General features: G+C 41.8%; 1 protein-coding gene across 1 annotated transcript in view; it reads left to right on the top strand.

The window, feature by feature from the left end:
• Positions 1-13,768, top strand: part of tnfaip8l3 (tumor necrosis factor, alpha-induced protein 8-like 3) — a 70,850-nt gene extending 57,082 nt beyond the window's left edge. The window contains exon 2 of the mRNA XM_072565093.1: positions 12,010-13,768. Coding sequence (XP_072421194.1) covers positions 12,010-12,572 — 563 coding nt within the window. The 3' untranslated portion in view covers positions 12,573-13,768. The remainder of the gene's footprint in view (positions 1-12,009) is intronic.
• Positions 13,769-13,985: the final 217 nt, after the last annotated feature.

Here is a 13,985-nt window from a genome sequence, read left to right as displayed (position 1 = left end):
GGATGGTGCATTGTTCTGGTCTATGTTTCCAGAGGAATATTCAGCCATTACGAAACTGTCATGAGATTTATCCAGGACAGCTGAGGCACCCATATCAAGGAGATGTAATGTGCCTTAGGTTCTGGTAGAAGAAAACCAGAGGACTTTTAGATGAAACTGAAATGCCTTTTCAATACCAGGATGATGAAAATGGATTGGGAGGGACTAGGGTTCATCCCATGATAAAGTGCAGAGAGAAGAAAAAGAATTACAGCCTGTTGAATCCAGATTTCTGTCACTATATGGTATCTTTCTACATCCACCAACACCCTCTGCACACCCCCCCAGTTCATCCACCAACGCTGAGCAAACTCAATATCCTGAGTCCCAGTAACACTCACCTCAGAGTATGCAGTGATCTAATTGAAGTGAAGTCACTGCTAACTATGTAAACAGCATTTCGGTTGCAGAAAATCCCACAAACAATGGCGAGATGAACGATCAGCCAATTTGCTTTCTCAGGAGTGAGGTCAGATTCCAGGAGAAGTTTCTTCTTTGTTCCATTGGACTGCAAGATTCTGAACAAGTACTACAACCAAGAGTCGAGAGTGTGGTTCTGGAAAAGCACAGCAGCACAGGCAGCATCCGAAAGGCAGGAGAATCACCGTTTTGGAGATAAGCCCTTCATCAGGAATGCCTGATGAACATGATGAATGCCTGATCAGAAACAACCAAGAGTCTGGCCTCCCAATTTAATATTTCCCAACAAAGGACTACCAATAAATACAGCACCTGTCTTCAGTATGCACCAGAGTGTCACATTGAATTTACGCTCAGTCCCAGGATGTTGGTTAGGCCACTTTTGGGGTACTGTGTATAATTCTGGTCTCCCTGCTATAAGGAAGGATATTGTGAAACTTGAAAGGGTTCAGAAAAGCCTTTGAAAATACACACCAAGGATGTTGCCAGGGTTGGAGGGTTTGAGCCATAAGGAGAGGTTGAAGAGGCTCAGGCTATTTTCTCTGGAACATCAAAGGCTGAGGGGTGACATTACAGAGGTTTATAATAACATGAGGGGCATGGATAGGGTGAATATCCAGGGTCTTTTCCCAGGATAGGGGAGCCCAAAACTAGAGGGCATAGGTTTAAGGTGAGAGGAGAAAGATTTAAAAGGGACCTAAAGGGGCAATCTTTTTATGCAGCAGGTGTATGGAATGAGCTGCCAGTGGAGGTTGGTACAATCATAACATTTAATTGGCATCTGGATGGATACATGAATAGGAAGGGTTTAGAGAGATATGGGCCAAATGCTGGCGAATGGGACTAGATTAATTGAGGATATCTGGTTGGCAAAGATGAGTTGGACCCAAGGGTCTGTTTCTGTGTTGTATGATTCCATGGCTCGATAAGTAGGGCTTGCACTCATAGCCTTTTGAATGAAGGGCACAGGAGTTACATTAAGCAAGCTGAATTTTATATCTAATGTGTTTGACAAAAATGTCTGTTCTGGTATTACTATAATAAATAAAACAACTGTATTGGCATTGTTCTAGTAATTGAATTGCGCGATCTTTTTAATTATCTTAGTGGGTTTTTCCTAATGCATACGAAATATAATACACTTTCATTTTAGTCTATATATTGAGCAATGAAGTGACAGCCTGCCGGAAGCCATTTAAGGATTAAGTTGTTAGCTTTCGGAGCCCAGAATAATGTGACAGACCCATGATCTGTCACTAGTGAAAGCTGCAGAAGTGCCCTGATACATTAAAAATATAAATCTGATTTCTCAGGCAATGCTTTAGCCAAAGGTAGATTGGTTCTAATCTTTGAACAGTAACAGCTGCGGTCTTTCCTATCCTGAATCTAGCCTTTATCCGTGTCACAAAGTGCAGCAGGAGGCTCCAGATAGATTGCAGCAGCAGCAGTGTACCTTTGCCGAGCCTCAGTAATCCAAGTTATTGTTTTATGTTTAACCCTGGGCATCCCACTTTGGGCATCCCACAGCAGCTGCAAGTCCCTCTGCAGCCACCAGGAGGCAGGTTAGGGCATCAGACTCAAGCAATAATCACTGTGCCTCCAAACTGCCAACAGGGCCTGATTCACGTCAACTCGTATTTGCCCTTATGTTTCATTTTCACTGGGGCTGAATTACTTCAGTTGTTTATTCATTTTTAGATGTGAGCATCTGGCTATACCAGACTCTATTGCCTGTCCCTAACTGTCCTTCAGAAGATGGTGGTGAGTTGTCTGCTTGAATCATTGCAATGTCATATGTATACCCAGATAGCTGTTACAAAAAAACAGTGCAGTAACAGTGAAGGGATGGTGATACAGTTCCAAGTCAGGATGGTCTGTCATTGCTTGTTCTTCCAGGTGGTAGAGGGCATGAGTTTGGAAGGTGTAATCAAAGGAGCCTTGCTAAGTTGCTGCAGTGCATCTTGGAGATGCTACACACTGCTACCATGTTGTGGCAGAATGTTCCTAATGTGCATGCTGCAGAGTCACAAACCTAAGAGCAAAAGACCAAAATCCATCAATGATGAGTTTTGAAAAATGTGAAATTGAAAGAGACCATTAATTTAAACTTTGCATGCTTGAGCAAAGAAGTTATGTAAAACTTTTAAAATTGTTTGGTTTTCATTGTATCCAAGTTTGGCGACTACACTTCAGGAAGATGTCGAAAGTTATAAATGTATGCATAGGAGGCTGCTAACATCTTGTGAGAGACTAGGGAACTGAGCATAGAGCATAGAAAATTACAGCACAGAACAGGCCCTTTGGCCCACGATGTTGTGCTGAGGGTTAATTCTAATGCAAAATAAAATAACTTAACCTACGCACCCCTCAGTTCATTGCTATACATGTGCATGTCCAGCAGTCGCTTAAATGTCCCCAATGACTCTGCTTCCACCACCACCGCTGGCAACGCATTCCATGCATTCACAACTCTCTGCGTAAAGAACCTACCTCTGACGTCCCCTCTATACCTTTCTGCTAATATCTTAAAACTATGACCCCTCATGCCAGTCAATCCTGCCCTGGGGAAAAATCTCTGGCTATTGACTCTATCCGTTCCTCTCATTATCTTGTATACCTAGATCAGATTTCCTCTTTTCCTCCTTCTCTCCAGAGAGAAAAGTCTAAGCTTATTCAACCTCTCTTCATAATGTAAGCCCTCCAGTCCAGGCAGCATCCTGGTAAACCATCTTTGCACCCTCTCCAAAGCCTCTGTATCTTTCCTATAGTAGTGTGACCAGAACTGAATACAATATTCCAAGTGTGATCTCACCAGGGTCTTGTACAGCTGCAGCAAAACCTCATGGCTCTTAAACTCGTTCCCCCTGTTAATGAGAGCCAAAACCATATGCTTTCTTAATAATGCTATCCACTTGAGGGATCTATGTACTTGCACACTCAGATCCCACTGTTCCTCCACACTGCCAAGAATCTTGTCTAATCCTTTATTCAGCATTTGAGTTCAACATTCCAAAATACATCACTTTACACTATCCAGGTTGCACCCCATCTGCCATTTCTCAGCCCAGCTCTGCATCCTGTCTATATTGCGCTGCAGGCTGCAATAGCCCTCAATATTATTGACAGCACCTCCAACATTTATGTCATCTGCAAATTTACTAACCCACCCCTCAACCACCTCCTCCTCCTCCAAGTCATTTATAACAACTACAAAGAGCAGAGGCCCAAGAACAGGACCCCACTCAACACTGACCTCCAGACAGGATACTTTCCATCTACAACCACTCTCTGCCTTCTGTCAGCCAACCAATTCTGAATCCAGATAGCCAAATCTCCCTGTATTCTATACTTCCTGACTTTTTGAATGACCCTACCATGGGGAACCTTATCAAATGCCTTGCTGAAGTCCATATATTCATCGACCTGTCTTGTCACCTCAAAGAGCTCAATAAGATTTGTGAGGGGACATGACCTACCCCTCACAAAGCCATGCTGACTGTCTTTAATCACACTATACTTTGCCAAATAGTCATAAATCCTATCCCTCAGAATTCTTTCCAAACCTTTGCTGACCACAGATGTAAGACTGACTGGTCTGTAATTGCCAGGGATTTCCCTATTACCCTTCTTGAAAAGAGGAACAACATTCGCCTCCTTCCAATCCTCCGGTACAACTCCCATGGAGAGAGGGGAGGCAAAGATCTTCGCCAGCGGCTTAGCAACCTCCTTTCTCACTTCCCAGAGGAGCCGAGGATAAATCTGGTCTGGCCCTGGGGACTTATTAATCTTAATGTTTTCCAAAATTTCCAGCACATCAACTTCATCAATCTTGATCTGGTCAAGCCTGTATCCCAGCTCCTGAAAGTTCTCATTCACAACAAGGTTCCTTTCTTTAGTGAAAACCAAAGCAAAAAACTCATTTCAGGCTTCCCCTATCTGCTCAGACTCCACGCACAAGTTCTCTATGATATCCCTGATCGGCCCTACCTTCTCCCTGATCATTTTCTTATTCCTCACGTATGAGTAAAATGCCTTTGGGTTCTCCCTAATCCTTCTTCCCAAGCCTAAATTGTTCCCCTTTTAGACTTTTTATTCTAAAGAGACTTAATGCACAAGATGGTAATTAGAAGTAATAGATCAGATCATTAACCGCCAAAAGGGCCAGATAGAATCAGAGTCATACAGAACGGAAACAGACCTTATGGTCCAATTCATTCATGTCAACCAGATATCTTGAATTAATCTAGTCCCATTTGCCAGCATTTGCCCCATATCCCTCTGAACCCTTCCTATAAATGTACCCAACCACATGCCTTTTAAATATTGTAATTGTATCAACCTCCACCACTTCCTCTGGTAGTTATTCCATACACACACCATTAGGTTTCTTTTATATCTTTCCCCTCTCACCTTAAACCTATGCCCTCTAGTTTTGGACTCCCCTATTTCTTTAAGGAGTAAGTTTATTACAATCTGGAATTCAGTGTCAGGTGGGCATTGGAAGTTACTTTCAATAGTTACTTGCAAAAAAAAAGTGAATAAATATTTGGAGATGGAAAATATTGTCAGGTTAAGGGAAAAAAAGTAGGGATAATTGGTTGGTTCTTTTAGGAAAGCATTTTCAAGAATGGGCAAATGGTCTGCTTTTGTGCTTTCTGGTTCTGTGTTGACCCTGAGGCTTCATTGACTGAGACAAAGATTCAGACATTCATAAGTCGATTTCATTGTCTGTAATTTTGTGAAGTGTAATTGCAGTAGGAATGTGGCTTTGATGTATCAGTGTCTTCACAGCTATCATTCCCATTGTGTAGTGCTCCATCTAGTGTTGTAATAAGCAAAGTTCCAGCCCTCAATCAAAGTTCTCATGAATGGAATTACTACCTTGGGCCAAAGTTTTGTAGGGTTGGCATCTACCCAAAGAAAATGGAACTAACCACTTGCATTGCTAGTCTGCCACCTCTGTTTCCAACCCTGCCGAATTGCGTGACCCCTCAGCCAATCAGAGTTGACTTGCCGACTAACCAGCAAGTAAAAATTTGGAATTCTTGCATTGGTTCCAATGACAACAAGGTGAAAAACTTCAGCAACAGGCCTTTCTTAACAGCAATAAAATTGATAAAGCTGGCAAACTGAAAAATAGTTCTGAAAGCCTAACTCCTGTCACTAATAATAGTGATAAAGGCTATAAGGCATTTCTTGTTAACTTTAGTTACTGTTCAGTTTCATGTGTTTGAGAATCTTTAAATATTGGGAAAGGGGGAGGTGATTAGCTGTCACTGTCTTGTTCTTCTCATCTGTTGCCAGCTCTTTACAGTAGTTCAGTTTATGCGGCCCTTATTTCTCAACTGATCTGCAGCTTATTCATTTCTTATTTAGGTCACCCCTTGATCCTCAGTCTGACCTTTTCCCTTAACCATTCTTACTGTCGGTATCTTACATTCTCAAACGGAATCTAATTTATATAGGAACCAACAGGAGTAGGCCATTCAGCCCCTCAAGCCTGTTCTACCATTTAATGAGATCATAGCTAATCTGTGGCACATCTCCACCTTCCTGCTCTTTGCTCATTTCTCTTAATATTATTGCTTAACAAGAAATTTATCTATCTGAGACTTAAAACTAACAACTGATCCAACATCCACTACTGCTTGTGGAAGAGAGTTCCAAACATTGAGCACCCTCTCTGTGTGTAGGGGTGCTTCTTAACATCTCTCCTGAATGGTCTAGCCCTAATTTTCAGATGACTGCTATTATTTATTTGTGTTTGCAAGAGAAGTTCAATTAAATGTAATTGCAAAACACATGAAGGAGTAGTAAGGATGTTCCAGCATCAAGAAGAAAGTGCCCTTTATCAAAATGTGTTTCCTTTCCTATCAGACTCCACTCAAGCATTCTTTCCAAGTCAATATCATGAACACATTTCTTAATTTAACCATTTCCTTGGAGCATTAGTGCAGTGTTTGAACAAAGGCTCCCAGAGAGTAACTTGCTGTCCAGGGTGCTGAGTATCTTATTCATGTTGCAGGAGCTTGGCCCTTCTGCTCATCAGTACAGCACATCCAATTTCATGTCAACAGCATAATGGAATTCCCTGACTTCGTCAATCCTATTATTTCACATTAACGTGCATACACGCTGCTATATTGACTATTTGTATTCTACAAAGTCAGTCATCAGTTTATAATCACACTATCCAGCCTAGGCTGAAGGGATTGGGGCTAGCTAGACGCTGAATGGGTGTAAATACTGTATTGTTGCTTGGAACTTTAAATAATGCATTGTTTTTCATTCACTTTTGAATTACAAAGACTTATTAAACAGTTTTAAATAGGTGTTTTGTCAAATTGTCTCATTAAGTCCCAAGCAAATAATTTTGTGTTTATTCCCATTGATAAGCTACAAATGGCCTTTCACAAACGCGTGATAGTTAGTGAGTATTGCCTTTAGTAACTACAATCGGTTCTGCTATAACGCGTGTTTCGTCAATACAAATTGGCTTTAACGCAATTTAAGAATTTACACTATTATTTGCAAAATGCAAACTTTCCTTACCTGTGTTGGCTATAACACAATTCTGGCCCCATTCATTTAAACAGTGCAGCTATTGTGCGATTTTCTTGTAATGCGAGATCGCAACTATCGCATTATATCAGAACCGACTGTAGGCTTTAATTAGTTCCTTTTATATTGTAGAATATCTAGAGTGTGAAAGCCAGCCATTCGGCCCATCAAGTCCACACTGACTCTCTGACGACCATCCTACCCAGACATGCCCCCCTAATCTCCATAACCCGTCCATTTCCCATGGTTAATCCACCCAGCCTACACATCTTTTTGACTGTGGGAGGAAACCGGAGCACCTGGAAGAAACCCATGCAAACACGGGGACACTGTCATCCAAGGGTGGAATTGAACCCGGGGCCCTGGTGCTATGAGGCAGCAGTGCTAACCACTGAGCCACTGTGCTGCCCTATATTAGACCATGTTGAAAAAAACCTGAGAATACTTGGGGTGTCTTATTTTCTGGCTGCTCCTCTCTCTATTACACCCTCCAAATAAACTCAGTTATAGCTCCTTTTACTTCAAGTGTCAGTCTTTCAGCATTGGATGCTTTCCAAATGGTCCTGACGCTCTATGGTTATTGAAATGCTCGTCTTTGTAACGTCATTACTAATCTCCGTTTTTTCCAGATCCTCTGAGGCTCCTGTTTCTTCACCAATGACCTGAAATAGCAAACCAGAGTTTACTTTCTTACTTCTAAATCATTTCACCCCATACAGCACAAACTCTTGGGGAGGTGGGGAATGATGGGTAGTGCTTTGATATCCACCTCAAGTGGCTATTTTGCACATCAGCCTAGATTGTAGATCTTTCTCGAGGCTGGCATTTCAGGCTGGGGCTGTTTTCCCTGGAACATTGGAAGCTGAGGGGTGACTTTATTGAGGTTTATAAAATCATGAGGGGCATGGATAGGGTAAATACACAAGGTCTTTTCCCTGGATTGGGGGAGTCCAGAACTAGAGGGCATAGTATTAGGGTGAGAGGGGAAAGATTTAAAAGGGACCTAAGGGGCAACCTTTTCAACATGTATGGAATGAGTTGCCAGAGGAAGTGGTGGAGGCTGGTACAATTACAACATTTAAAAGGAATCTGGATGGGTATATGAATAGGAAGGGTTTGGAGGGATATGGGCCAAGTGATGACAAATGGGACTAGCTTAATGTAGGATATCTGGTCGGCATGGACGACATCTCTATGATTCTATCTATACCCAGCCGAGCTCCTGATGACCACTTATGTGACTGGCATATTTAGTGACGAGAGTTCCTGCCTACTAGTGGGGACTTGCTCATGGGTTTAAAGTTGAGGAGAAAATGTTCTGTGAGGAGCTTTTGAAAAACAAAATGTCAAATGGCCCAATGTGGAAAACAGATCAGGATAGCAATCAGAACTGTGTTTCTGGGTAAGTGGTGGAACAACCCAAATGGGGAACTAGGGTGTTGGTTTGCTCTATTTGACTTGACAGCATATGCTGCATTTCTGGCAGGAAGGTTGGCCAAGATTGAAGCTAAATACAGTCCGTGGATTAAACTGAGGCTATGCCCTCTGGTCCTAGACTTTCCACATCTACTCTATCAGGTCCCTGCAGAATTTGTTTCATTTTCGTTTCATCATATGTTTCATTCTTCTAAACTCCAATGAGTACAGGACCAACTTCCTCATAAGACAGAGTATTCATTCCCAGATTCAACCTAGAGAATTTCCTCTAGACTGCCTCCAACGGCAGCACATCTTTCCCTAGACCAGGAGCCCGAAATTGCTTACAGTAGTCAGCTGTGGACACTAGTGGCTGGCATCATTTTCCCAAGACTTCCCTATTTTTATACTCCATTCCTTGTGCAATAAAGTAACCCTTACCCATCTTCATTCATATAACAGTGGAAAACAGGAATTCACCAAATTCTTTCCATTTGGATTAATTTCTGCATCAGTGATAAGAAAACATTTTTGGAGGTATGCTGTTGTTTATGCATGACTTAAATGCAACTGGGATGAGATGGGCCTGGGCTTCCTAAATTTGCAGAGAACATTGATGCAGCTCATTGCAACTTTGTTCAGATGTTTTTAATGATGCAGAATAAGGTAATCTTAATAAGGAAAGGATTGACATCCATGGTAGCTGAAACATGTCAAGCTGACAATAATATTGGTAAATGACCTGGGCATATTGATTTCCCAACAATGAACCGGATAGTTATTTGAAAGAAGTGACTGATTGCAGGTCACGTGAATGAGTAGCTGGTTGGAAAGGTATTAATGGCTGGTGGTGCTGCACAGAATTGCTGTGCAGTGATCTTATTTGCAACAGACTGACTCTGTGTGTTCAGCAACCATATAAATGTCATCAGTGACTTCCTAGATTTTGGAGACTCAGACTATTTGGTTAAATGTGACATGCTGCCTTTGTTACTAATTGTTGCTTTCATAGTGACTAAATATTTGCAGAATCTTTCAGCAAGCAGCACACTGACCTTGATTGTAAACTGGCCAATACTATATTGGAAGAAGGTGCTACAGGATATTTCTAATTGCCTCCATTCTGACTCAGTTGATGGTTGCTGTTGACCGTAGCAATTACTTGATGGTACAACTGGAAGTCTCCCTAGCTCTGAGCCAGAAGATACTGGTTCAAATCCCACATGCTCCAAAGGTGTGTCATAACATGACAGGGGACCACTGATTTAAAATATCTATAACCAGTCTATGGTTTAATAACATAGGATTGTATTGGGGCAGGCTGTCTCTGGAATCACAATGCATTCTGTAATTTCCTCTTAGACCACCAAATGTCATGTGTTGGAGTGTGTTAAAAGCTCAATCTGACATCAATGTTGAGTGAATTTTTAAAAAGGCCACCTATAGCTTACAGTTGCATTGTTGATCGCAGCCGTCCCATCCTTGGGGGGAAATCTGAAAGTAACTTTGCAGATGGTTATCTCTTTTAGGATCTTCCTATCAAACACTTATAAACATTTTGTGTACAATGGCTTATCAGTATTTTTATAGATAAATCAGTCAACCTTTTATTGCATCGTCTCTGAATCTGCTGCCCTATGAAATTATTTTACTCCATTACTTATGAATATTCAGAATTAATGAAGTCTAGCATGTTAGCATGAACATGCTAGCATGAAGACTAGTTAAAAGACTAGCATATCTTACTTCTGTCCATTAAGGGACTCATGTGCATACCATGTACAAGTACAAACACCGCCTGTATGATCAGAGATTTACACAAAGGAAGGCTGAGATGAATTTAATTTGATGTGATTTATTATTGCCGCATGTTCCTAGTTACAGTGAAAAGTTTTGTTTTGTGTCAGATCATACATACAAAGATCATGAAATAGAGAACAACAAAAAATGCTAGAAAAACACAGGTCAGTTTCTGTGGAGTGAAATAAAGGTAATATTTCAGATTGATGACCTTCCATCAAAATTGAAGAATCATAAATAGGATGATCATCCAATAATGAATTCAGGAGAAATGGCTTCACTCAAAGGGTGGCACAGTAGCTCAGTGGTTACCACTGCTGCTTTACAGAGCCAGGGACCCAGATTCAATTCCAGCCTTGGGTGACTGTCTGCATGGAGATCACACATTCTCTCTGTGTCCACATGGGTTTCCTCCAGCTGCTCTGGTTTCCTCCCACAATACAAAGATGTGTAGATTAGGTGGATTGGCCAGGGGAAATGCAGGGTTACGGAGAAGGGGTGGTGGGTCTGGGTGGAACCCTGTTCAGAAGGTTGGTGTGGACTCATTCGGCTGAATGGCCTGCTTCCACACCATAACGTTTTGATGAAAGGATAATTAGAATGTGCAACTTGCCACCACAAGGTATATTGAGGTAAATGGAGATACATTTAAGAGGGTGTAGGATAACCACAGTTGGGAGAAAGGAATAAGATGTATTCAAAAGATGTAATGTCAAATAAAGAGCTGGTGATCTAAAACAAACAAAAACAGAACTTGCTAGAGAAACTCAGCAGGTCTGGCAGCATCTGTGGAGAGACAGCAATCAGTGTTCACGTTTCAACTCCTGCGAACCACTTCAGAAGCAACTAGGGAAAGATGGTATTTATGCTGAACCCACCTATTAGTTCCTATTTTCACCTATCTTGCTTCTCTTCTTCCCCGGCTTATTATCAACAATCCCTTTATCAGCCTTCCCTCCATTTCCTTTTTCGCTCTGGACACTTTCTCCCTTTCACCCTCCCCATCCCCCCATCAGCAATAGGTATTACCTTTTCCTAGCTGCTTCCAGTTCTGAAGAAAGATCGTGGACTTGTAATGTTAATGCTGATTTCTCCCCACAAGTACTTCCAGGCCTGCTGAGTTTCTCTAGCAATTTCTGTTCCTGTTTGAACAACAGACCTGTATTTCAAGGAACAGTCCCTTATTTTGACTGTTGATTTTATTTATTATTTATTTACATAGTTTATTTTAAGGACAATCTCTGAGGGGTTTGGTCTGTTTGTTTCTTTGTGGATACGTAGTGTGGGCAAGGTCACCAGTGGGTGTTAGTCTTCCCCTGCCCCTCACCTCCCAAAACTCCCCAGCTCTTAGATATATCTTCACATTATAGACCTTATTGTTACACACCTCTGGAGCAGATGGGAATTGAACTCAGCTTCCTGGTCCAGAGGAAGGAACGTTACCATCGTACCACAAGACCCCTTCCTGCCCAGCTTTTATAGTAATCCACACCAGCATCCCAACACCTCTCACTTGTGGTCATCCACAACTCTCCCAGTCTCCACAAAAACATCCAGGGCCTCCTACACACTTCCCCTCCTTTCCCAATCAAAGCACCCTTTACATTATGTCACGGGAGTTAATCATGTTGGAATTAACTTGTGTGGAAGATGAACGCAGGTAAAAATTAATGGAACCCAGAATAGCATGTTCTGGTGCCGGAGACTACTGTGTAACTGTATTGTATGAAAACGCTTTGTGATCACTAATTTTTTCTTTTATTTCCACAACAGGAACGGAATCCTTTAACTCCAAAAGCTTGGCCCTGCAAGCTCAGAAAAAGATCCTGAGCAAAATGGCCACCAAGGCAGTGGCCAATATGCTCATTGACGACACAAGTAGTGACATCCTGGATGAACTGTACAAAGTAACCAGAGATTACACAAATGACAAGAAAGAGGCCCACAAAGTCTTAAAGGATTTGATCAAGATTGCTCTAAAAATCGGAATCCTCTACAGGAATAACCAGTTCAACCAGGACGAAGTGGAGACAGTGGATAAATTCAAGAAGAAATTAAATCAGGCGGCCATGACGGCAGTCAGTTTCTATGAGGTTGAGTTCACCTTCGACAGAAACATTCTGGCGGAACTGCTGATTGAATGCAAGGATCTGCTGCACGTTCTAATCGAGCGGCACCTCACTCCCAAATCCCACGGACGCATCGATCACGTTTTCAGACTCTTCGCAGACGTGGAGTTTCTGTCTGAGTTGTACAATCCTGATGGAGTTTACAAAGAGTATCTGCAGAAAATCTGCGAGGGGGTCAACAAACTGCTGGATGAAGGCATCATCTGAACTTGGCAGCCTGAACAAAGAGACAGCATTTGAACCCCATCCTCCCCCCCACCCCCTCCACTTGTTATCAAGGGACACCATGTACCATCATTGCAGGGTTTGGTGGCTGATTCTCATTGTTTGAATTTGAGTGCTACAGAGATTCCTTTTGTCTGATTGTTATACTGTAAGTGTATGCATTTGAAAACAAACCAGATTGTGAATCAATTTTGTCGTTATGGAGGATGAGTAAATTATCTGCTGTGACAATGCATGCTAAAGAGCTTTTTGTAAAAGTTGAAATTACATTTTCACTTGCACAAGTTAGGGTGTTTATAGTACTGTTATCTTCAGATGTTAAAAGTGTTTTCCAGCACCTCTAAGTAACAATGAGCTATTACGATCACAAAAATTATCACAATGCAGCAGTTCCAGCTAAACAACCCACAAAATATTGCTGTAGCACTGCTTAAAATGCAACAGTAATTTAGGTCAAACATATTCATAGGTTAAGCAGAGTCAAAATAGCTTACAGCTTAGAAGGTCATTCACCCCATGGTACCTGTGCCACTTCTCTGAAAGAATCATTACCCTGCCGCCCCAAAAATGTCATTCTTCCTATCCATTCCTCCCTCTCGTTTATTGATGCAGATACCTTTTAAAAGCTATTACAAATTGTGCTTCCACCACAGTTTGATAGGATGTTCTTACAACCCTTTTTTGAAAAAAATGCGGACTCACCAGTCAATCCACGGTGTCTGTCTCAGATTCCAAGGTATCTTCAATGCTTGGCGGAAAGGGAGAACGAAATACAGACTGTTTTCTAACTCAAAGGCAGACATTGCAAAGCCAGGACATGAATAATCCCGCCATGGATTGCAAATTTCATAAGAATTGTCAGTCACCTTTTCAGGAAATTAGCAGCCACATCATTTCCTGTTAACTACTTATTTTTGTTTAAGTAACGATATAACCTCCAGCCCTATTGAAGCACAGCAGCTGGTGAATGGTCTGTCACTGAAATAACTCCACAGAAGCCAGTATCTCGTCACCAAGTCACCCTTCATTTACATGTAGAGAGTCCTTGACACTGTTCCAGCTCCCTCAGAGCTTTCAGAATGAACAGGATGTCTGACACTCTTGTTCTTGGTTTTTTAAAAATATATATTGGAGTCATAATTGTTTCTGTTTTTCCTCTCTTCTTCCCTTCTCTTTCCTTTCCCATCACCCTTTGTTTTCTTTTTTTATTATTTCTTTTTGGGTTTTTTTCTGCTGTGAAATGGTGTGGGATTGGGTGGGTGGGTGGTGGGAGGAAGTGGGGAGAGGTTATTTGACACTCCTGTTTTTATTAACAGAACCCCTGAAACTCCTGGTTTTTTTTAACCCCCACACTACCGCCTAACTGCGGTAGTGCTTATTTTTTCCCCAGCACCC

The sequence above is a fragment of the Chiloscyllium punctatum genome, chromosome 48 (genome assembly GCF_047496795.1).
Source record: "Chiloscyllium punctatum isolate Juve2018m chromosome 48, sChiPun1.3, whole genome shotgun sequence".
Classification (NCBI taxonomy): domain Eukaryota; kingdom Metazoa; phylum Chordata; class Chondrichthyes; order Orectolobiformes; family Hemiscylliidae; genus Chiloscyllium; species Chiloscyllium punctatum.
The sequence above is the reverse complement of the archived record's forward strand: the minus strand, read 5'-3'. Positions and strand labels throughout refer to the sequence as shown.